Below are 25055 nucleotides of genomic sequence, written 5' to 3' on the forward strand. Positions count from 1 at the left end.
ATAGTTCCCTGTGCTATACAGTATATACTATACTTGTTCTTTATCCATTCTGTATATGATAGTTTGCATCTACTCACCCCAAACTCCCATTCCTTCCCTCCCCCGCACCCCTGCTCCCCGTTGGCAACCACAAGTCTGTTCTCTATATTTTGAGTCTGTTTTTGTTTGGTAGATATGTTCATTTGTATCGTATTTTAGATTCCACATATAAGTGATACCATATGGTATTTGTCTTTCTCTTTCTGACTTACTCCCCTTAGTATGATAATCTCTAGGTCCTACCATGTTGCTGCAAATGACATTATTTCATTCTTTTTGATGGCTGAGTAATATTCCATTGTATATATGTACCACATCTTCTTTATCCATTCATCAGTCGATGGGCATTTAGGTTGCTTCCATGTCTGGGCTATTGTAAATAGTGCTGCTATGAATGTAGGGGTGCATGTATCTTTTCAAATTAGAGTTTTCTGCAGATATATGCCCAGGAGTGGGATTGCTGGATCATATATTAGCTCTATTTTTAGTTTTTTGAGGAACCTCCACACTGTTCTCCACAGTGGCTGCACCAATTTACATTCCCACCAACAGTGTAGGAGGGCTCCCTTTCCTCCACACCCTCCCCAGCATTTGTTATTCGTAGACTTTTTAGTGATGTCCATTCTGACTGCTGTGAGGTGGTACCTCATAGTTTGATTTGCATTTCTCTAATAATTAGCTGATGTTGAGCATCTTTTCTTGTGCCTATTGGCCATCTGATGATGTCTTCTTTAATTCAGCATACCCCAGCTATGGCTGGCGATTCTAGGAATGCCATGAACCAGGATATGGAGATTGGGGTCACTCCCAGGGACCCTAAGAAGGTTCCCAAGCAGGCCCGCGATTATATCCCCATCGCCACCGACCGCACGCGCCTGCTGGCGGAGGGCAAGAAGCCCCGGCAGCGCTACATGGAGAAGAGTGGCAAGTGCAACGTCCACCACGGCAACGTCCAGGAGACCTACCGCTACCTGAGCGACCTCTTCACCACCCTGGTGGACCTCAAGTGGCGCTTCAACCTGCTCGTCTTCACCATGGTCTACACCGTCACCTGGCTGTTCTTCGGGTTCATCTGGTGGCTCATCGCTTACATCCGGGGTGACCTGGACCACATCGGGGACCGGGAGTGGATCCCCTGTGTCGAAAACCTCAGTGGCTTCGTGTCCGCCTTCCTGTTCTCCATTGAGACCGAGACCACCATCGGGTACGGCTTCCGGGTGATCACGGAGAAGTGTCCGGAGGGCATCATCCTCCTTCTGGTCCAGGCCATCCTCGGCTCCATCGTCAACGCCTTCATGGTGGGGTGCATGTTCGTCAAGATCAGCCAGCCCAAGAAGAGAGCCGAGACCCTCATGTTCTCCAGCAACGCCGTCATCTCCCTGCGGGACGAGAAGCTCTGCCTCATGTTCCGGGTGGGCGACCTGCGCAACTCGCACATCGTGGAGGCCTCCATCCGCGCCAAGCTCATCAAGTCCCGGCAGACCAAGGAGGGGGAGTTCATCCCGCTGAACCAGACCGACATCAACGTGGGCTTCGACACGGGGGACGACCGCCTCTTTCTGGTGTCCCCGCTCATCATCTCTCACGAGATCAACGAGAAGAGCCCTTTCTGGGAGATGTCGCGGGCCCAGCTGAATCAGGAGGAGTTTGAAATCGTGGTCATCCTGGAAGGGATGGTGGAGGCAACAGGTGAGCCGCTTTCTCCTCCTCGGCCCCTCCCCTCAGGCCGCTGCCAGGACTCCAGAAGGTGGAGTCTCCAGACGGCAGCTCAACTGCCCGACCCCTGCATGGTGATCTGGGGGGTACTGTTCCTCAAGGTGGAGGTGTGAGAGCAGTTAAGGTGTACGGAACCCGCCCAATGTCTGGGTCCATTCTAGACTCTACACTCGCAGTATCTCAGTGAGTGACATAGTTTTCCTTTAGTTGTAGATATGGAAACAGAGACACAGGCAAATTATTTGCCCAGGAGCAAGGGCTCCTAAGTCATGGAGCCAGGATGCAGGTCAAAGCATCCGACAGGCTACACCTAACTGCCATGGTGGAGGAGGTGTTACCCAAAGAGACTTCTGTGAGCAAATAACTTTGGGAAACTCCGGGTTAAACAAAGGTGAACCGGCTTCTTACAGCAGGACTTGGCATTGTCTTTTTACGTGTGAATCACCTCCTGAGGAGAGGACAGGATGCGGCATTTCCCAAACCCAAGGTTCCCAAAGTCACAGAATCCTCTTTTGGGAGAGACGCCTATGGGCCCCTGTGGGCCCCTGTGGAGCAGGCTGCCTGTCATCTTCCCTGTGGAAAGGGCTCCATGAACACGAGGTGTGCAGAAAACAGTGCATTGCACCCACACGTGCCCGGCCAGCCCCTCCCTGCCCAGCGACTGACTCACGGGCAGCCGAGCGCTTCCCAAGGCCGAGCTCTGTGCGGGGCTCGGGGAGCCCAAGGCCTGGGGGACCCCGTGTCCCCGCTGTACTCCCTGGGCCAAGGAGCCCCCGCTAACCTGGCACCCACCTCTGCTTCCTCCCCTTCTCCTGCCCCCTTCTCTTCACTCACGAAGGAGTCTGAGCCACAGGTCTGACCCTAAGGATGACTTGCAGAAATCTCACCCGGGCTCGGAATATACATATTTTTCTAATCTGGCAACAACGCTGGAGGGCTGGCTTTAAGCTCCTGTTAAAGATGTGGTAGCAGCTTTGTGCAGACAGGAAGGGTTCATGCTCAGGTCTGTGACTACACCTTGTCTGCCACACCACACTCTCCCCCAAAACGTTGCGGGCCTGGCACAAAGGCGGCCAAACAAGCCTTCCTGGCCTCCTGAGAAGCTGGGTGCTGGGTGGGAGACTCGGACCGGGCAGCCACAGACCCTCCCGATCAGAGCCAGTGGAAACGGCTGGGGTGCGAACAGGCTCCAGAGGCCTAGACGGAGGGGGCTGTGTGGCCATCTGCCGGGGGCCGAGCCTGGCCACGCGGCATATAGTGGCAGCGGAGGAAGCCCTTGGGGCCAGGACATCTGGGATGCAGGGAGCCTCCTCCCACAGGGCCAGGGGCTTGCGGGTCACCCTGACCTTGGTGCCGGGCTCGGATCAGAACGTGGGCTGAGATTCTGGGAAAAGAGCTCCACTTGGAGGCCACAAAGGAGGGGTCAGGTCAGAGACGCGGGGACAAACAGGAAAGCGGTGCCTAAGCTCGGCCCCTCACGCCCCAGCCCCGCCCTCACTGCCACTTGCTGGCCTCTCCCTCACGATGCCTCAAAGTCAGGTCCTGAGGTTGGCCTGCCCCATTTGGTTGGCCTCCTCTGCCCGCATGACCTGGGTAACCCTGGGTCTGCAGGGAGACAAGAGAAGGAGACCACCCACCCACACTGGCTCTGATCTCAGCATCTCTAAGAGCTTGGTGGCCACACCTATGGAGCCAAGTACAGGCTGTGAGTTCAGGCTGAGGTTTGACCAGCATGGCTCTGTGCAGCCTGCCTGTGTGACTTTGGGCAGATTGCTCAACTTGTCAGCAAGGTGAGGATAATAAACTTCACAGGCTCGCTGGGGGTTAAATGATGAAATGGAGTAGCATATGTGAAGCGCAGTGCCTGCCACCCAGAGGGGTTTCTGTCCTTTCCAAGTGCATTGGAACATGGATGCCAGATACACAAGTAGGTTTCCAGCCCTGGGGCAGCCCCCTCCCAAACGATGGGACAGGAGAAGGGCAGGAAGACCCCAAGAGGCTTGGCCCAGAGCTTCCATGGAGGTCCTGTCCTGCTGTTTTTCCTGAGGCCCCGAGCCTGCAGACACCTGGCCCCTGTCTAGGCTGGTCAGTGACCAGCTTGGGCCTCTGCACCTCTGCTGAGCTGGGGGGCTTGTCCAAGGACTGAGGGGAGAGGCCTGGTGCAGGCAGCACCCTGAGAGCAGAGAACAGGCTACGAGCCGCAGCATGTGGGGTACACTGGAGTTGCCCAGCACCAGAGCACTGAGTGGGGAGCAGCCTCTGCCCTGGGTCTGGTGTGTATGAGACCCCTGCCAGAGAACGTTCAAATTGGGGGGCTGGAATAGGTGTCTTCTTCAGTCCCTGAAGAGCACAAACTAGGACCTACCTTCCTTGGCTGAAAGATTAAATATCAGAAAGCTGCTTCCCCATGACCCTGAGCTCAAAGGCGTCCTCATCCATAAACAGCTGTCCTCTCTGGAGAGAAAGCAGCACCTAAAAATAACACAGGCATGCCAGGGCTGAGCGGACAGGGAATGGAGACATTGGAGCATGCTCCAATCAAGGAGCCATGCAGTGAGTTTGTGTGTGTGTGTGTGTGTGTGTATGCACATGTAGGCTTCTGCCCATGTGTATCCACCCAAAACAACCCCTGGGTGTTCTAAGTGCCTGTCAGTTTCTCTGGGTTCAGCCATGCTGAATTTATCTTTGTTCAAACCCTTTTCCTGCCTCTTTTCTTGTCTCACTCTTCTAGAACTTAATGCATTTTCAGGAACCACGTCCATTTCTGAATTATCCACTCCAATCTCTAGGAACCAACTCCAAAATCTTGCATTGTTAATTTCTAATTTTCTGCCTTCACCACTCCTCGAGCTCCTTCGGGGCAAGGACCGTGTCTTATTCAGCTTTCTATCTGCATCGTGCTTAGCACAAAGCAGACATTCAACAAGTGCTTGATGAATGATTGGATGGATGGAAGGATGGATGGATGGATGATGGATGGATGATGGATGGATGGATAGATGATAGGGTGGATGGATGGATGGATGGATGGATGGATGATAGGGTGGATGGATGGATGGATGGAGGGATGGAAGGATGGATGGATGATAGGGTGGATAGATGGATGGATGGATGGATGGATGGATGGATGGATGGATGGATGATAGGGTGGATGGATGGATGGATGGAGGGATGGAAGGATGGATGGATGATAGGGTGGATAGATGGATGGATGGATGGATGGATGGATGGATGATAGGGTGGATGGATGGATGGATGGATGGATGGATGATGAATGGATAGCTGTGGCCACTCCTAACACATGTGCCTTCTGTTCACCCAGGCATGACTTGCCAAGCACGGAGCTCCTACATGGATACGGAGGTGCTCTGGGGCCACCGATTCACTCCAGTCCTCACCTTGGAAAAGGGCTTCTATGAGGTGGACTACAACACCTTCCACGACACCTATGAAACAAACACGCCCAGCTGCTGTGCCAAGGAGCTGGCAGAAATGAAGCAGGAAGGCCGGCTCCTGCAGTACCTCCCCAGTCCCCCACTGCCAGGAGGCTGTGCTGGGGCAGAGCTGGACACAGAGGCTGAGCAGGACGGAGAGAAAGAGCCTGAGGGTCTGAGTGGGTCCCAGGAGACCAGGGGCTCGGAGTGAGGACGGTACTCTCCCCGCGACCTCCCCTCACTGGCTTCTCATGAGCACAGATGCTGCAGGGCTGGGGGCGGAGGGGTGAACCAGCTGAGTGTGCTGGGGGTCAGCCAGGAGCCGTTAGGCTCTGTGGGGAAGAGCAGTAACCCAGTCCTGGCACCTCCCAGCTCTTGCCTGGGCCCCCGTGGCAGTGCTGCTTCTTCTCCCCTGGCCTCTGTCACACTGGCTAAGGGCCAGGCCAGGAGGGGTTGCCCCACAATGAAACACACAGGTGGCCTCTCTCCTCACACCCCTCTCTCTGCCAACTGGCCCGGATCACCTGTCTCTTTGGGTTTCACTCACGCACGGGCAGCAGCCCTCCAGGGATGACACCCGGAGAGGGCTGTCACCCCCTTCCCCTCATTCTGATCACCCTGGGGCTTGTTGTGGATTCAGGGCGGGGAGATTCTGCCTGCCCAGAAGTTCAAGCCCCCGGTCTTCGGGGGAGCTCACAGACTTCCGGGTTAAGGTTGATCCAAGTCTTGCAGCAGTTCCTTGCAAATCTGTGACCAGTGACCACTTAGTGCGCTACAGAGTGCAAGGCCCTTGCTGGACGATCCCTGCATTACCTGTGAAGTGTGCGTTTCCCCCTGCTGTGTTCTGCGTGTCTAACGTAGCCTACAGATCACTGCTTTCCTTTGGGTGACATTTAGTCGGGGCCCTGGGCCGCAGAGCACCTCGGGCACGTGCAGCGTCAACGTCGGTCACTTCCTGGCCTTCCCAGCCACACGGTGCCTGCACCTCCCACCAAAGAGAGAAACCCAGCAGCTGGATCTTTGCTGGGACTGTTGGACCAAGAATCTCAACGTACTTCTGAGCTTCACTGTGGTTTAACTCACAATCTCAGAAATCCCACGGATGCTGAGGTCAGAGGACAGGATGAGCCAGTCGGTGTGAAACAGGGAGGGGGAGGGAAGAAACGCAGAGAAAGGCAGGCAACTCGAATTTTAAAATCAGCAGCAGCAGCAATTGTCGCTGGGATCGCTGACTTCAATCTCTGTTACCAGGCGATGTATGGACATGAAGCAACGGGAGAGGTGCCCGCAGAGGCGGCGTCACCTTTGAACCCAGGCTGGCGACCCTCAGCTGGTGCCTAGGCCTGGGCCCTGGGCCTCCCTCCGGCAGGCAGGAGTCTAACACGGCGGCTGGGCCTGGAGAGCAGAGATGATGGCCAGGGGACGGGGGTGGCGTCACCCTCACCTTACAAACACAGAGAATCGGGGAGAGAGAGTTGAGTGGACAATGGCATGGGACTTCCCTGGCGGTCCACTGGTTAGGACTTGGCACTTTCACTGCCAAGGACCCGGGTTCAATCCCTGGTCAGGGAACTGAGATCCCACAAGCCGTGTGGCACCACCAAAAACAAACAAAAAAAGACAATGGCAGAGGTTTTTCCTTTCCAGTCTAGAGGCGCAGGAAGAGGACGGACAGACGGTGCAGCTGCCACGGCGACGGGGCACGTCCGGCACGGGTGGAGGCCGACAGGTTTCTCATTAGCTGACCTAGACCTGGAGAGAGCTGTCGGATGTTCTGGCCACAGAACTAGGGAGGCCTCACCACCCCTGCACAGCTCTCAGCTGGCCTTTGAAAATGGAAGCATCTTCCTGCCCCAGACACGAATGGCCTTCCCTCGGAGTGCGAGCAGGAAGTTAAGGCAGAGCGCAGGGGACTGGGTTTGGATCTCAGGCCCACTTCCCCTGGGGCTGGGTGGTCCAGGTCCTGGGGCTGCAGAGAAGAGAAGCAGGCATCCACACTTGGGGGGAGGGGCACCCTGGTGCTTGGGCCCGGGGGCTGGACCTGGACAGGTGGGCGCCGGAAATCAGTGAGCAGTGGGGTCTTCCCGACAGGGGCGTGGTGCTGAGTCCTGGCTCCTGGCATCCTTCTGCGGTGAAGCAGGGCTTGGAGGGAATGGGGAATGGGCTGGAATACTGCCTCTGGGGAAAAGGGAACAGGCAGGCTGGCGCACCCCAGTGGGGCGCTGCTCACCATCAGGAATCTGAGGCAGGGAGCCTGTTACCGAGACCGGATGCCTTGGGGGTGGAGGAGCTACAGCTGGAACTGTCAGACCGGAGGGCTGGTCCACAGCTCAGGCCCGCCAGATCCAAGGCTTGCACTGCAGGACTGTTTCCATGCCCCTCCCACCCCCAGCAGATCTAAATGCTGCTTTTGTCAAAACCGATCAGTGCCTGCAGGTTTAGAGCCCTCGGTGAGGCAGCTAAGCAAGGACGGGGAAACCATGGGAGAAGCTAGCCTTGCAGCTGGCCTGGGTCCTGGGCCTGTTTCACACCTGCCTCCTTAGCATCCCCAGGTGGCCACGTGAGCAGTAGCCTCCAGGAACCTGGGCCACTTCACATCCGTCAGCCAACTACAGACGCTGTGGAGGCCACAGAAGAGGAAGAGATGAGCACAGTCCTATTCGAAAGCCCTCTGATGGGCCAGAGCTCACTCTACTGGGATGAAGCAGGTAGTAATCCCAGTGTACACATTAGCTGCTTTGTCTCAAGAAAACTCAAATGCAAGACGACAGCCCTTTTTATCCCAAGGCAAGCCTTTCTTGAGGATCAATTGATCTAACTAACGTTTTGAAACATTCTTCAAATCCTTTTCTGGAAGTTCTTGTATAAACATGGACTCACTCAACGTAAAGTCTGACGAAGGTCAGAACCTCAGTGGAGATCACTTTAAAAACATTGCATCTGCCCACAAGCCACCTGTGGGTCCCAGCCCTTAGCTGCATGGCTCTGAGATCACCCATCTCCTCTGATGGGCCACAGAGAGGTGAGCCAGGCTGTAAGAGGGGCTCCCCACAGGCCTCAGCATCTCCAAAATCCCAAAGAATGTACTCATGGGTCAGACCCCAAAAGCCTTGGGAGCTACCTTCCTGCCTCAGCTTCCATGTCCTTCCTCTCTGGAGCCGTTCCCTGTAAGGGAGAAGCCCCCAGGGGCTCAGAAGAAGGTAGTCCCCCTAGGCATCCTCTCCCCATCAGTCTGACACCTGCTAGGTCTCCACAGCCTTGCCCAAAGGCCCCTGGTCCTGGGCCAGGTTGAATGGGTTTTGCCCGTGACTCTCCCCTCCAGATGCCACCCTTGCTGTGCAGTCAGCCCACTTTCTGTCATTTCCTCGTGGTGCTTGAGGCCCTGGCCGGAGCAGCTGGCCTTGACGGAGGGGAAGGAGCCCCTGTCTGTCTGGGGGAGCCCCCCTGCTCGTGATCGGTAACAGCCGGGCACCTTCTGCCACATGCTGGTCCCACGCCTGCCTTCCAGCACGCCTCAGCCCTGTGTCTCCCGTGAGCTGAGAGCCACGGAAACTCGAAGTTTTTGTACGGAAGTTGCCAGAAACTAAAACGAACCCCCCCACCAAAAGTTGCCTGTTGGGCTTCCCTGGTGGTGCAGTGGTTGAGAGTCCGCCTGCTGATGCAGGGGACACGGGTTCGTGCCCCGGTCCGGGAAGATCCCACATGCCGCGGAGTGGCTGGGCCGGTGAGTCATGGCCGCTGAGCCTGCACGTCCGGAGCCTGTGCTCCACAATGGGAGAGGCCACAACAGTGAGAGGCCCGCGTACCGCAAAAAAATAAATAAATAAATAAAAAGCTGCCTGTTGTTGTCTAAGAATATGCCCTGAACACATCTCTGTGCAAACCATTTACTGCGCACCTACTATGTGCCCAGCGATGTGTCAGGCCCTTGCCCGGAAGATGGCACTGAATTCTCAAAACACTGCAGAGAAGCTCTTAGGAACCCCTTGCTACCAAAGAGGTAACTGAGGCTCAGCAAGGTTAGTTCGTTTGCTCAAGGCCACAGGTGATCAGAGGAGGCAGGGCCTCTGGGCCCAGCAGAGTCTCCCAAACAAACACGGATGTGCCCTCATCCTATATAATGCCTGCCCCCAGGGCAGCTCCTGAGCTCGGTTGCAGAGGTAAGGCTGCCCTACCTCTTCCAGCCGCTCCTGCGCCCTGCTGTGGACTGTCAGCTTCCAGCCCCCAGCAATGTTCTCCTGTGGCAGAATAATTGGGAAACACCTCTTTTCTGATCCTGAGAGAATTAATGAGCTTTGAAAAGAGATTAGATGGGTAGTCATTGCTTTGGGGAAGAAGCCACTTATTCTGCTCAACTTGGTTTTTGCTAATGACATCCTCTTAAACTCCTGTGTCAAATCCCTTCCTCCCAGTGTAGGATTTGTCAGTCTTCTTATTAAAAAGAACACCATTACACTGCTAAAAAAAAATCATCCAATAAAGTGGATTTGATCTTAACAGAACTCTTTCTCGTTTTAAGTAGATGGCCGTTGGTTTCCCATTCCAATTCACTGCCAGTTTAAGCAAAATTGTCCTTCTTGTTTTCACCAGTCTAAAAACACAGTATCAATATCTAAACTAGAGTGGAGGTGGAGTCTGGGTGAGGAAACTGGAGGTGGAGAGCTGGACCAGGGGTCAGGGCTCAGCCTCCAGGTAAAGGGCAGGGTGAGGGCACCATCACCCAGAGGATGTGAGCGATGTGCTTCTCCTGCTCATTCATTCCCTCCCCCATATCATTCTCACACATTCTTTCATGTTAAATATTCAGAATCTGGGACTTCCTTGGTTGTCCAGTGGTTAAGACTTCACGCTTTCACTGCAGGGGGTGTAGGTTCTATCCCTGGTTGGGGAACTAAGATCCTGCATGCCATATGGACCAAAATAATAATAATAATGATAATAATAAATATTCAGAATCTACACTACCTAAATAATGAGTGTCTCAAAAATAAACTCAAAATGGATTAAAGACCTAAATGTAAGGCCAGAAACTATCAAACTCTTAGAGGAAAACATAGGCAGAACGCTCTATGACATAAATCACAACAAGATCCTTTTTTGACCCACCTCCCAGAGAAATGGAAATAGAAACAAAAATAAACAAATGGGACCTAATGCAACTTAAAAGCTTTTGCACAGCAAAGGAAACCATAAACAAGATGAAAAGACAACTCTCAGAATGGGAGAAAATATTTGCAAATGAAGCAAATGACAAAGGATTAATCTGCAAAATTTACAAGCAGCTCATGCAGCTCAATATCAAAAGAACAAACAATCCAAAAATGGGCAGAAGACCTAAATAGACATTTCTCCAAAGAAGATATACAGATTGCCAACAAACACATGAAAGGATGTTTAACATCACTAATCATTAGAGAAAGGCAAATCAAAACTACAGTGAGGTATCACCTCACACCGGTCAGAATGGCCATAATCAAAAAATCTACAAACAATAAATATTGGACAGGGTGTGGAGAAAAGGGAACACTCTTGCACTGTTGGTGGGAATGTAAATTGATACAGCCACTACGGAGAACAGTATGGAGGTTCCTTAAAAAACTACAAATAGAACTACCATACGACCTAGCAAACCCACTACTGGGCATATACCCTGAGAAAACCATAATTCAAAAAGAGTCATGTACCACAATGTTCATTGCAGCTCTATTTACAATAGCCAGGACATGGAAGCAGCCTAAGTGTCCATCGACAGATAAATGGATAGAGAAGATGTGGCACATATATACAATGGAATATTACTCAGCCATAAAAAGAAACGAAATTAAGCTATTTGTAAAGAGGTGGATTGACCTAGAGTCTGTCATACAGACTGAAGTAAGTCAGAAAGAGAAAAACAAATACCGTATGCTAACACATATATATGGAATCTAAAAAACAAAAATGATTCTGAAGAACCTAGGTGTAGGACAGGAATAAAGACGCAGACGTAGAGAATGGACTTGAGGAAACAGGGAGGGGGAAGGGTAAGCTGGGACGAAGTGAGAGAGTGGCATGGACATATACACACTACCAAACGTAAAATAGATAGCTAGTGGGAAGCAGCCACATAGCACAGGGAGATCAGCTCGGTGCTTTGTGACCACCTAGAGGGGTGGGATAGGGAGGGTGGGAGGGAGATGCAAGAGGGAGGAGATATGGGAACATATGTATATGTATAGCTGATTCACTTTGTCATAAAGCAGAAACTAACACACCATCGTAAAGCAATTATACTCCAATAAAGATGTTAAAATAATAATAATAATAATGAGTGTCGAAAAGCACCCAGTGCAGCGAGCCCCTGCACTAGCGTCTGCATTCATCACATTAATTAGCAAAAGGATTGATTTTACTGAACAATGGGGGAGGGGCAGAGGAGGCTGGGATGTGTCCCATGGGCACAGGACTTCAGGATTTTCAAGTGAAGGCCAACGGTTTCTGCCGAGGTTGTCATTAGAGGCTTTACAATTGGCTTCCCTTCTGCTCCAGCCCCACCCGACGGGAATTGAACGGTTCAGATCTACGGAATAGGTTAACGGAAGGTCCCTCACTTAAACCATTCTGAAAGGATAAAACAGCTCTCCAGGGCTTTGATTGAGGACGGGACGTGGTATTTTCAGTTGTGGAGGAACTGCAGCACTGATGTGTGGGAGCATCTTCCTTGTCTGGCTCTGTGGCCCACCCATGTGACCAGGCATGGCTTAGGCTGGTCCAGCTGCTATGAAAAAAATACCACAGACTGGGTGGCTTACACAACAAACATTTATTTCTCACAGTTTGGTAGGCTGGGAAGTCTAAGATCAAGGCTCCGGCAGATTTGGTGTCTGATGAGAGCCTGCTTCCTGGTTCGTAGACGGCTGTCTTCTCACTGTATCTTCTCACAGTGGAAGGGGTGAGGGAGCTCTCCAGGGTCTCTTTTACAAGGGCACAGATGCCATTTGTGAGGGCTCCACCCTCATCACCTAGTCAGCTCCAAAGACCCCGCTTCCTTGTACCATCACATTAGGGGTCAGGATTGCAACATACGAATCTGAAGGGGACACAACCATTCAGTCCATATGTAAGCACAAGCAGATCAGTGCATGTGACCAAGGCCATAGCAGGTAAATTAGCCTTGGGCAAAAGCACCTGGTAATACTGAGGGTGAGATGGCCTTCATGGTGGTGATGTGGAATACAAAACATGCATAAAGGCCAGGAAGATCTGGGAACGGTTGGCTGTTCGCCTGCAGGGATGCCTCTTTGCTGGGGATCGTACTGCAAAGACTGTTCAGTATCAGAAGGGAAACTCCAAGTCAGGGGGCAAGAAATGTCCCCTCAATAGACACATTTGCCACTCAAGCCTGGATTACAATTTGAGGAAGGAGAACTACACACAGGTTTCTAGTAAAATGCAAAAATCTGAACATTTTCCTCAGAAAACCGACCTTGCCCAGAAGATCCAGTCTTCGCTTGTGCCAGTCAGAGAAGGAGGGTGAGACGCGTGCCCTAGGCATCCCTTTGGACGCTTAGGTGCAGCTGTAAAGCATGCTGGCTTCTGTACGGCAGATAAATGTCTAGGAAGGAGTTTCAGAAACAGAAATGTTGCAGACTTTTTCCCTAAGGAACTATTTACCTTTACTCAGAAACTGCTACGAAAATAACCTCGACTCTCTTAGTGAAGGCAAATGTCCTAAATCACAGGGGAGGAATTAATGAGAATGTGGGCACATGGTACTTTGAACATCATTCTTCTATCCCGTGGCAACAGTGTAAGTGGAGAAATCCAAGGCTGAGGACATGAGGCTGCTGGTAGTAAGAACGTGGTGGATAAGTACGTGCATTAAGGAGCCCTTTGTGTGCATGCACCGAATGCCATGGTCACATTCCAAATCGCCTCTTAAATAACCATGCTCACGGATCATATGCTAGTTCTATATTTGGTTTTTTAAAGAACCTCCATACTGTTCTCCATAGCGGCTTTACCAAGTTACATTCCCACCGGCAGTGTAGGAGGGTTCCCTTTTCTCCACACCCTCTCCAGCATTTATTGTCTTTTCACTTTTTTTTTTTTTTTTTTTTTGACCACCAAGCTGCGTGGCTTGCAGGATCTCAGTTCCCCAACCAGGGGTGGAACCTGGGGCCACAGCAGTGAAGGTCTGGAATCCTAACTACTAGGCCACTTGTTGGTAGATTTTTTTTTTTTTTTTTTTTTTGGCTGCATTGGGTCTTCGTTGCTGTGCAGTCTTTCTCTAGTTGTGGCGAGCAGGGGCTACTCTTCGTTGCAGTGTGCAGGCTTCTCATTGTGGTGGCTTCTCTTGTTGTGGAGCGTGGGCTTCAATAGTTGTGTGAAGTGGGCTCAGTAGTTGTGTCTTGCGGGCTCTAGAGTGCAGGCTCAGTAGTTGTGGCACATGGGCTTAGTTGCTCCGTGGCACGTGGGATCTTCCTGGACCGGGAAGAAGAAGAAGATTTTGAGGGCCCCTTGCCTCCAGCACTCCACGGGATGATAACTTCAGGGAACCCTCCCACAGACACGCACAAATACTGCTTCTAGAGCCCACAGGATTCCATGGAGATGCTGAGCAAGCAACCCATGGAAGAGCCATGAGGTGAGAACACAAAAGGACCCAATATTTATCCACCCCGTAAGCAGAGCACATTCTTCAAAGTTCCCACCACAGAGACCTGCTTGTTCCCAAGCATGCCAGCTCCCGGGAAGGCCAAAAAAGAGAGGACCCATCTTCAAACAAGAGGATTCCCGGGTTTCACGTGGATAACCTCTTCCCTTCCCTCTGAATCTGGCCTATTTTGCTTTTTTTCTTGCATGTTGCCTGGTCTAGATTGCTCTGAATTTCTCTCCTAATTAGTTCTTTTTTACATTGTAGCTTTGCAACTTCTTTTGATTTCCACTGCCCATTTAAATGCCTTATTTTCATTTTTGAAGCATTCTTTTAAACTCATGTCACCTCATTGGTTTTTACTGTGATGTCTGACAGGTAGCTCGCTTAAAAGAGTGAAATTTCCATAGTCTCTTTACAGATTTGCATTTTCACATCAACTGGAGAACAGACTGTTGAATCCTTTGAAATAGCTGGTGGGCAGAAAGGTGTACTGAATCAAACAATGGGCTTCTTTTGCAGTATGAGACTCAGGGAAGAAAACGTAAGGAATTAACCAGGGGCGAAGAACTTGATCAATAGATAATATACGATTTGATTCCTGGATTACTGCCTCTCACTCTACACCACCTCTCTTAATTTATATTCACTATGCCTAGAATAGCCTGTTCTGGAAGGTCATCCAGAAGCAGCCTCCACTGCAGTTCAATGAACTGTCCCAAATAGTTCCACTTTATTCGTTTTATTCACTTAAAGACAGCCTTCGTGTGTTATGAGTCATGCCTTTCTTTTCCAGGGTGACCACCCATCATTACTCTTCATTGGCAGGAGAGTTGTGCTTCAAGTTTCTGTAGCAAAATCCTTCAGCCACGTTTTAGAAAAAGCCCAATAGATGGTGATTTTTTCATTCACCCATTTACAACACAGATACACAAGACACACACTCCTCCAAGATGCGCAGCCACCATTAATTCACGATTCTTTAGCACACTTTTTCCTTACTGACCTTTGAATTGATTATAATAACCATTGCCTTACTCACTGATTTCAGTGAGAGTTATAAATAGAAAACCATGCACAAACATTAATATCCTACGGTTGCATTAACATCTCACCATTATCTTTAAATGTCACACAGCTGAGGAGCAAGAGGTGCTAATGCAGGAAGTGTCTCTGTCTGAACTTGGAGTGTGCACACCATCTTGGAAAGAGAAAAACCTTTTCAGGCACATTAAACCTCCACATCTCTTTCCCTGCTGGAGAACAGTGATAACTACCTGCCCTGGTGCAAGGCAGCCAGGCATTGGCCCCTCCTGGCCAACAGGGTTCAGATCCCCTTTGCTCCTTCACACAGGGCAACGGTTCTGAGGGAGGGCTCAGCTTCTGCAGACTGGAGTCATCCAGAGGCCAGCTGTGCTCAGAGACCCACCAGGTCCCTCCAACCTCCTTGCTTGCTCAGCTGCCACCATCTGTTGACCTTGGAGGGGTGGGGGTCCCCTGTCCTGTCACTCAGGGCAGTGGCGGGCGAAGGCACAGGGGGCGGCCCTGGGGGCACGTGCTGCCTTTGGGGTGGGGCTGATTGGGACACAGTGCTCTAGGGCTGCAGCAGTGCTGGGGACCCTGCCCTTCTGAACTGTCCGTGGTCACCGAGGTGAGCAGAGGACCTGGGAGATCCACCGGGGCTCTGAGGGCTCTGAAATGCCCGGATGCTGATGGCCTCGGGCTGCCCGCCGCGTGTGCACTGTGGGGCTGCCACCTCCTGTAGCTCCCAATCCTGCTGTTTGCTCAGCACACTGGACGGCACGACCGCTTCTCCAAGGCCTCACAGGTTCGTGATTAAGCGTACGGACCCTGGGGGAAAGGGGGGGAAGGAAAAATTGGGAGATTGGGATTGACTTACACACACTCCTATATATAAAATAGGTAACCAACAAGGACCTACTGTATAGTGTGGGAACTCTACCCAACACTCTGTAACGACCTATATGGGAAAAGAATCTAAAAAGGAGTGGATAAGTATATATGTAATTGATTCACTTTGCTGTACACCTGAAACTAACACTACATTGTAAGTCAACTACACTCCAATAAATATTAATTAAAAAATAATAAAAGCATACGGACGCTGGAGCCAGAGAACCTGGAGTCAAGCCCTGGATCTACAGCTTGCCCATGTTCTAGAGCCAGTCACTTCATCTCCTCTGCAAAAGGACGTTATCATTTCCCATCGTGACAGACGGCTGGGGGAATGCAGGTAGCTGATAGCCTGCAGCTGCAGGTGACTCCAGGCTCTGCCTCAGCTTTCAAGCCCAAAACCAGGAGCTCCGCAGGCAGGCAATCAGTTGCTGGGTCCGCGAGGCTCCCTGGTGAGCACCACTCCCACACCCCGCTCCCTGGGGCCCCCAAGAATTTCTCCAAGCCGCACCGCGGTCTGGGGGTCTTCCTGCCCCTCCTCCTTCCTCTCCCCCGCCTTTCATAGTCTGCAGACCCACGCAGTGACCTGGGGGCCCTCTGCCCACTTCTGCTTAGTCTCCCCTTTCTCAGGACCATCCCTCCCCACACATCTCCGGGACATTCTTCCTGGAAGATACTACTTGCTCAGGACTGGCCCACGGAGAGAAGCTGGCGAGGGGACTCACACACCAACGCTCTTCCCTCATCCGCTGAGGGTGGCCCTGGGGTTTTTCAATCCCCAGACTTTCAAGGTTGGGCCGCCCTGCACACTGGCTGAGCAAGCTCTTATTGTATTGAAAAAAAAAAACCCAAAAACCTCTCAGGCAGAGAAGCAGAGAGAAGCAAGAACTTGTGGGCAGGAGTAGAGATTGTCCACTGCATCTGTGGAAAACCCAGAAGTGGGCCACGGGCATGGGGCTGGGCCTCAACATCATCTGTGATGAATGACATCAAAACAGCAATTCTCAGACTTCGGGACTCGTATTTCTGGGAGTGCACAGTGGTCATGGTGGTTTGTGAAGGCCCCATGGTCAGGGCGAGGCAAGTGCTTGGAGCATCCATTTTCTTGCAGGTTTTTGTAGGGAAGCACAATTTTTTTTTTCGCAGATGGATACTATACATTGGAATGCAGACCTCACATGCATTTTTAAACAACAACATGAAACTTCAAGAAAACGTCATGCTTGACACTGGCGGCCTTATGGGGCCTCCTAGTCCCCCGTCATCCAAGTGGAAAGGCTGACAAGTAGAGCTGTGGGTCACTGAAGCCACTGAAGAGTTTTAGGTGAGAAAGTGCAGCGGTCAGATCCGTAGTTTGGAGGGCGAAGCTAACAGCAGAGAGAGGTCGGGTGCCCTAGGGGTCACTGAGGGCCTGGTGTGTGCAAGACCAAAGTTCTCATTCTGGGGTGAGGGGGGGACTCCAAAAAGTGATTCTACAACGAGTGTTGAATAAGCATTTTGAGGTCCGCTCGGGACCGAGGGCTGCGAGAGAACATATAGCAGGAGGATGAGGGCTGCTGGACATGGTGGTCACTGACCAATTCCTCAAGGTCACAACACTGGACTTGCGCTCCAAAGGACCAGCAGGAATGAGTTAGGTAAAGGTTTAGAAGAAAACGTCCCAGGGAATAGCTTGTGCAAAAGCCAGGAAGAGGGGGGGCCTGGGAGGTTGGAGGAACGGGCAGGTGTGAGCCCCAGTGTCACGTGGGATGTGCCTGGTGAGGCTCTTGGGAGTGGCCCCGCCAGGCCTCCAGGCCACGTGCAGGGGTCTGGTCAGAAAAAAAAAAAGCCTGCTGGCAGGTTTTGCACAGGGGAGCAAAAAATTATATTTGTGACTTTTAAAAGATCAGTTTGACTGCAGTGTGGAGAATGAGATGGAGGAAGGGTGGGAACAGATGTGGGGAAGTGGGTTAGGAAGAGATGTGCTTGTCCAGGCAGGAGATGCTGGTCGCTTGGACTAGGGGAGTATAAGTAAATCAGTAGACGTGTGCATCAGTCAGGGCTCTCCAGAGAAACAGAACCCGTAGGAGGTTCTGCCGTGTGTGTTGTGTGTGTGTATATATGGGGGGTTGGTTTGCAGGAAGAGAATCAGTATTGTCTTGCAAGACAGTTGCCTCAGGGGAGGCCATCACGGTTCCTCCAGGCAATGCAGGATTAATCCCCTCAGATGGGGGTGAGGATGCCTCTGGGGTGGCGAGTCCTCTTCCATGGGTAAAGATGACATTATCAGAATTCAGGAGATTAATGTCCCCAGCCTCATCATGATCTTCCCACAGGTCCCCATCCCAACTCAGGATCCCGTCCTTCCCCAGCCAATGCCCTCACTTTAACAGCAGACACCCTAGGAGGCTGGGAGTTCAACTTCCATAGTAAGTCAGCCACCTGCATTGTAAGTCAACTTGCATCACTTTGCATAGTAAGTCAACAGGAAGAGATCTTTGACTTTCAGCCGTCTCAGCCCTGCAGCTCCGGGAGCTGAGGGTGTCATCGGGGCACACCCGGATACTCTCAGGTCCTAGGGCACTGGAGCTGGAAATTCCAATCCCTGATCTCATCCTTTTCTTTTGCCACTTTGTCCAGTGACATTAGGAGCAGCCACCTAAGGTTACTATATGCATTTCCAAAAATGGTTTCCAAATCAAAAGTATATACACGGTCACCCAGCAGCTTGCTTCTTCCTCAACTAGGAGTATCTTGGTCACCTTACTTCTTAATCGACTAGGAGTACCCAGTGAAGATACTTTGCACATCTCCATAAACAGTTCATGTCATGGACAATCAGTGCTCTCTTTACTACTGGAAATAGAGTGATTAGCATTTTTAAATCTAATCAAATTAGAGAACCAATTCCAGAAACCCCACAACCAATTCAAAAAACTCGTCCTTCAAATTCTGTTCCTTTACAACCACTGTCGGTACCCACATCTGTTTAATCAGGGCTCTCCAGAGAAACAGAACCAATAGGAGAGTATGTATGTATGAATGTATGTAGGTATGTATGTAGGTAGGTAGGTAGGTAGGTATGACGAGGAATTGGCTTATGTGATTATGGAAGCTGAGAAGTCCCATAATCTGCCATTTGCCGGTGGTATAATTCAGTCTGAGTCCAACGTTTGGGAAACCAAGGGAGCCAGTGGTTTAGATCCCAGCCCCAGAGCAGGAGGGGATGATACAAGGGGTCCCAGCTCAGCAGTGAGGCAGGAAAAAGGGGTAAATTCCCCCCATCTCTGCCTTTTGCTCTATTCAGCCCCGTCAATGGAAGGGAGGATGTCCACTCACATTGGGAAGGGCGGTCTACTTTATAGAGTCCAATAATGCACATGCTAATTTCATACCTAGAAACGATGTTTAATCTAGATATTCTGTGGCCAGCCAAGTGAACACACAAAATTAACCTTCACTATAAAAAGAAGTGGGCAGCTTCAGGTGATATTTAAGAGTTAAACTTGGCAGGACCTAGTAAGGAATGAGAGAAGTGGGCAGAGTAGGGTGAGATGTAAAGACGGACTCCCTCATTCTGGGCTGGAGCCACTGGATGACCGTGGTAAGTAGGGCAGTGGGCGTCTGGAGAGAAATGGATTGGGGGAAGACAAGTTTAGAGCTGTGATTGTGTGCTGCTGTTTTAAGATGCTACAGACTTAGTGTATTTAAAGGCTGATGGGAAACATCAACCAAAGAGGAGAAGCAGACAAGGCCCAGCAGTGAAGGGATCATCAACAGACAGTCCCAGAGAAGAAGGGAGGGTGGGACGCGCAGCACAGTGGACAATCCATCTCCGAGAGATGTTCACTCTTCCCGGGCTTTCCCATCACCTCCTTCTCGCTTCCCTTCGCCCCTTTAAAATCCTGTTCCTCCTTCATTGCCCAGAGGAAGTTAGCACCCCTTTTTCCTCTTCCCCGACCCGACCTCCGTCCTCCTCGTCCCACTGAATGCCCAGGGGCTTTGCGGCACGCATCACTTACACCAAATGATGACCCATGTCCTCTGGATTTGCCGAACACCTACCAGCTGGCCTGTTCATCAAAGTAGCATTTCCTTTCTTTTATTGATTCCCTCAACACCAACCTCTGACCTAACATGAACGATAAAGGGGATTTTTACTGCCAAAATGAACCCATACAGGAGTCAAGGTAAGGAGAAAACCTCATAGCTCCCCTATGCACATCAGGACTCCAGTCCTTAAGTGATGCTCAGAGACAGACGGATGTCCTGCTAACAAGGTCTTCATTTCTCAGGAGGATGGTAGGGCTGAGCTACTGGCAATTAAGAAGAAGTGCAAAACAAGAGAGCAGGATGGTGGACGTCGGAGAGCCTGGGGTGTTGACAGCATCCCTGGTTCCTGTCTATTTCCCCGGCCTCATCAAACGTGGCAAACTAAGATAGGAGCTAATCTCAGAAGCCATTAGAAGGTGCTAAGAATTGACGAGGTGAGAACACCATGGCGTGGGCATGTCCACCCCGCACAGGCATTAATCAGTTGCTCAGTGAAAATAGCAGGGAAGAAGCTTGGCAGGAGAGAACGATAACTAGCCCCAGGCAGCAAAGAGCCCTGCCCGTGGCCACGCCTAGGTAATGTCCACCGCAGGCATTTCTCACCTTCAGATGACTTGTTTGTCACATCCGTCTTCGGAATTCTAGGGGCAGGTTAGAAAATTGAGTTAATTAAGAAAGGGAATCTATGTAAAGTGCTTAGAATAGGGCCTGACACACAGTAAGCATCAGTGTTAAATATAATAATGAAATAGCACAGTAAAAACTATTAGTATCCTTGACAAGCAAAAGCTCAAGTCAGAGAAACCTGGATTTGAATAAGGCATCTTCTAGTTTCCCAGAGTTATCTACTATTAATAGTAAGACATACAGACTCAGATTTTTTTTGTCTTCATTTGAAAAATGAAGGTATTCCTGCCTATGGTGCAGGACTGCGGTGGGGACAACAGAAGATACTACTGTAAAGTCTAGACGAGCCCTTCAGGATCTCCCAAGGGAGGAGGGGTGGGCTCTCCAAGGCAAAGATGGTCTTAACAAATGCACACCCTTCACACCAGGAATCTCCCCTATAAGTCACTGCGATGGTGAATTTATGCATCAACTTAGTTGGGCCAAGGTGCCCAGATATTGGGTCAAACATTATTCTGGAGGTTTCTGTGAGGGTGTTTGTGATGAAATTAACATTTAAACCAGTGGACTTTGAGTAAAGCAGATTGCCCCTTATAATGTGAGTGGGACTTTCCAATCAGCTGAAGGCCTGAACAGAAGACTGACGACCCCCAAGCAAGAAGGAATTCTGCAGCAAACCTGAACTGGGACATCGGCTCCTTCCTGGGGCTCCAGCCTGCTAACTTACTCTGCAGATTTTGAACTTGCCAGCCACATAATCTCATGAGCCAATTCCTTAAAATAAACCTAAATACACATCGTACTGATTCTGTTTCTCTAGAGAACTCTGTCTAAAACAGACACAAAGCTCCCTCTGGTTGTCAGAATGATGCAGATTGAGATCCCCTACCTCCCCAACATTGCAGGACCAGCTAGAATGTCTGTCCTGATGGCTAAGGAGGAGGAAAGGAGAGGATTGGGCCTCTAGTGTCAGTGCTGTGTGTCTGCCTGATTCAGCTGAGCCCACACTGATGATCACAGTGGCAAACCTTTCATTACTAGGACTCCAGGAAGGGAAGACCTAGAGAGAATTTAGTTAGTCTTTGCAAAAGTATATGGTGCCCGTTATTGACCAGAGACTGTGCTAGAGATGGGATAATAACAACACAATAATAATGAGTTTAATTGAATCTGAAACACAACCCATTGTAAGGCACACCATATTTTATGTTCCCAGAAGACAGGAAAAAAAAAAAAAAACCTTCAGATTTCAGAGGTGTCAAAATGGGGAAAAAATACATCTCAGAATGAATAAAATAGGATAATAATGATAATAATAAGATGTCTAGGACTTGCTATGCACAGGTACTGTTCTGGGCACTTTGCGTGTATTAATTCTTTTAATACAGCAAACTTATGAGATAGAATCCATTATTGTCCCATTTTATGGATGAGGACACTGAGACCCAGACAGGCTAAGTGCCCTGCCCAGGTTCACTCAGCTCCTAAGTAGCAGAGCCAGGATTTGAACCCAGGCAGACTGGCTCCAGAGTCCGTGCTCTCAACAGCTCTATAAGAACCACAGTTAGGAGACAGCTCATTCCGAATCTGTCCCATTGTCCAAGGACCTGCTGAGCGGCCCACGGCCCATTCTAGAAAGTCCAGGGGCTGTCAATCGGCTTGACTGTAAGTGACCACTCTTAAATGTACCCCTAGCTTTTTTGAGACGTTCAAATGAAATATATCTACAGCAGTTCATGACTCTGTCATGAAGTCACTTTGTCAGATGGCAGATTTGGAGCGAGGACAGACGTCAAGGAGCCACATGTGGTTTATCATCCGGATTTACCGAGAGGACATCACATTACCTCATCTTATCACGGCCCTCACCCATGAATTCACTAAGTAGGTAATTATCACACCAACCAGGTGCACGACAGCTGCTAAGGACCAAAGATCCAGATGAAATGGAACAGAATGCCCATTCCCCGCGGCCTCCCTGAAGTCGAGGACGCAAAACGAAAGACCTAACTCAGGAGAGGACGGAAGCAGAATATAAGGAAGGGCCCTGCAGGGTAATTTCTGAGATGGTTTATTCTTCTCTGATAGTTTTCTCCTGGGTATTCATGGCATCCTGGGGGCATCTCACCTCAGCAGAGAGATGACGCTGCCACTCCGGTTCCCATGGAAACCGAACTGGGACAGAAGGAACAGGAGGCTCTTCAAGGTCATCAGAGCACAGAGCACGGGAGAGAGGAGACAAGGACAGCAAGGAGAGGGAGCTCTTCCTCCCACTCATCACTGAAACACGTGGCTCCATCAGCAACACGACCTTGGGGCCCCAGGCGGGGAGTTCTGGGGGAGGAGCCTGTGCGCCTCCCCTTCGCCCGCCCCCGCCCCCCGCCGGAAGTGCAGGGGCGGCCCAGGACCAGGCTGGGGGTGCGGGCTGCTCCTCCGGCCTCCCGGCCCAGCCCTGAGTCTGGTTTCCAGGAGACGTGCCCTGCAAGTTTTGGAGATGAATGACTGTCCCCATGTGCCCTCCCCTCTCCTCAGAGCCACTAGGCTTCCAGCGCCATCTTCGTTATCAGCTTCCGGAAGATGTCCTGGAGTCGAGGACTGCCTCTCTGAGGATCCTCTGATCAGAAAGCCGAGTGTGGGAGGGGCCCGCTCAGGGCCAGGGCCGGAGAGATGCTGCACCGGCTTCATCTCGCTCTCGTTCTCCTCACCGCGCTTCCCCGGTGTGTGTCTGTCTGGTGCAGACTCTCTCCTTTCAGCCCTTCCTTGTTTAACACCCCGGCCGTGAACTTCTCCTTCCTTCCAAAAGCCTCAAGAAAAGACCTTTCTGCCTCCCAGCCGCCCAGGCTTCAGAGCAGGGCTGGCCGTTCCCTTGGAACTGTCCGGGCCCAGAGCTGGGGGGTGGGGGGACAGGTCACCAAACCTGAGGACCCTGCCACCAAGTCACGTGAGGCTGGGAGTCCAGGTATCAGACTCAGAGACTGAACGACTTAATGGGGACAGAGTCTTCTGGCAGTGGCTGGCAAAGACAAGTCCACGAGGTCACTTCTGGTTTTCATTAGGCTCCAAATTGTGCCAGGTACGTGCAGCATCACCACGGGGCTCGGGGTCTCCCAGTAGCCCAGGCCCTGCCTCCAGACCCCATTGCCTGAAGCCTGAGCATCTCTGAGCTCCCTGGGGAGACCCTGTCTGCTGAAATTGGCTTCTCCTCATTTGTCATTAGGGCCAGTACTTAAGAGGTTAAAAAAAGTGCAGGATACAAAACAGAGGCGGTGGTGGCAGCATTGGGGTAATAACGATTATTAATACTGTTAGGGTTGGTTTATTCCTTCTACAGTTTTCCTTGGATCACCAGGGGAGAGGTCTATCCACCCAGAGTGATATTGCAGGGCTGGGCTATACTCACGCATCTAGGCGATGCTTTTACAAACTCAAAAGCTTGGACTGGGTTTAGGGGAAGGGCCTGGGGTAGTGGGGCCCGCAGCACAGTCAGCTACTAGCCTACTAGCCCTGTGACTTTAGGGACGGCAACAGCCCTCTGTTTCCACAAGTGTAACATATGGGCTAGAATGATTCTCTAAGGCCGCTTCCAGCTGTAAAATCTTACGATTCTCCGGAAAGAAATTATATTAATGATTAACATTCACTTCATCAGGGCCCAGGCTTACAGCTGAAAGCTGCCTGCCTGAAGCTGAACTCCCTGCACCATCTACCTGGAGATCACGTGCCAGCTGTCCAAGTGGAGAGCTGTGGACCGAGCCTCTGGGAGCTGGGTGGGAGGGGGGGAGTTCAGGAGGAGGAGGAGGGGAAGGAGGGGAAGGTGGGGAAGGAGATGAGGAAGGAGAAGGGGGGGAAGAGGAGGAGGGGGAGGAGGGGAGGGGGAAGAGGAGATGGAGGAGACGCAATGACAAGTTTTGTGCCCATTTCACAGGTGGGGAAAGTGAGGCTTAGAGAAGTGATAGGTGGGGCCCAGAGTCCCAGCTGGGAGGGTGGATTCACGATTTTGATGCCAACGGTCTGGCTTCAGAGTCCACACTAAGAGGGCCTGGCCCCGCAGAGTCCCAGCGGGAAACAGACGGCACCTTCCAACACTATGACTGAGGGATCTGAATGACAGGGGAGCCCGGGGGACGGCGTAGTCTCTGGAGTTGGGGTCAGGGCGAGGGCAAGGTTACTTGACCCGTCAGGGCCGGAGCCCAGGCCTGTGTGCGGGACGCAGCCAGCCAACCCGAGCTCGGGGAGGACGCCCCGCTCCCGCCGCCGCGCGCCTCTCCGGGCCGGGCGGGAGCGCCCTCCGCGGGGGACCGTCCACGGAAGCAGCCATTCTCGGGGTGGCCGCCGCGCGGGCGGGGGGAGGGGGAGGCGGCCGCACTGCTCCCCGCTGCCGGGACACGGGCCTGAGGAAAGGACTCCGGCGAGGCCCTCGTCCCTGACTCCGTGGCTAAAACTACGCCCGAAAGCCGACGGGGCCCGGAGAGGGGCGAGGAGGCGGGCCCGGCGCGGGGGGTCGGGACACGGCCCAGCCGCCCGCGCCGCCCTCTCCGCGCCTCCGGACCACGGCACCCGGGCCTCCCGCGCCCCGGCCAGTGTCCTCCCCTCGGGGCGCGCGGCCCGTCCTCCCAGGGAAGAGCCTGGTGCAGAGCCGGCGCCCGCGCGGCCCCCCG

At 51.8% G+C, this 25055-nt stretch overlaps 1 protein-coding gene across 1 annotated transcript; it reads left to right on the forward strand.

The window, feature by feature from the left end:
• Positions 1–788: 788 nt before the first annotated feature.
• Positions 789–6267, forward strand: KCNJ5 (potassium inwardly rectifying channel subfamily J member 5; the record flags this gene model as incomplete). Its single annotated transcript, XM_082629521.1, has 3 exons — positions 789–1728; positions 5078–5396; positions 6051–6267. The coding sequence occupies exons 1-3, from the start codon at positions 792–794 to the stop codon at positions 6265–6267; spliced, it is 1473 nt and encodes a 490-aa protein (XP_082485647.1). The 5' UTR covers positions 789–791.
• Positions 6268–25055: the final 18788 nt, after the last annotated feature.

Source organism: Mesoplodon mirus (assembly GCF_964341445.2).
Source record: "Mesoplodon mirus genome assembly, chromosome: 7".
Lineage (NCBI taxonomy): Eukaryota > Metazoa > Chordata > Mammalia > Artiodactyla > Ziphiidae > Mesoplodon > Mesoplodon mirus.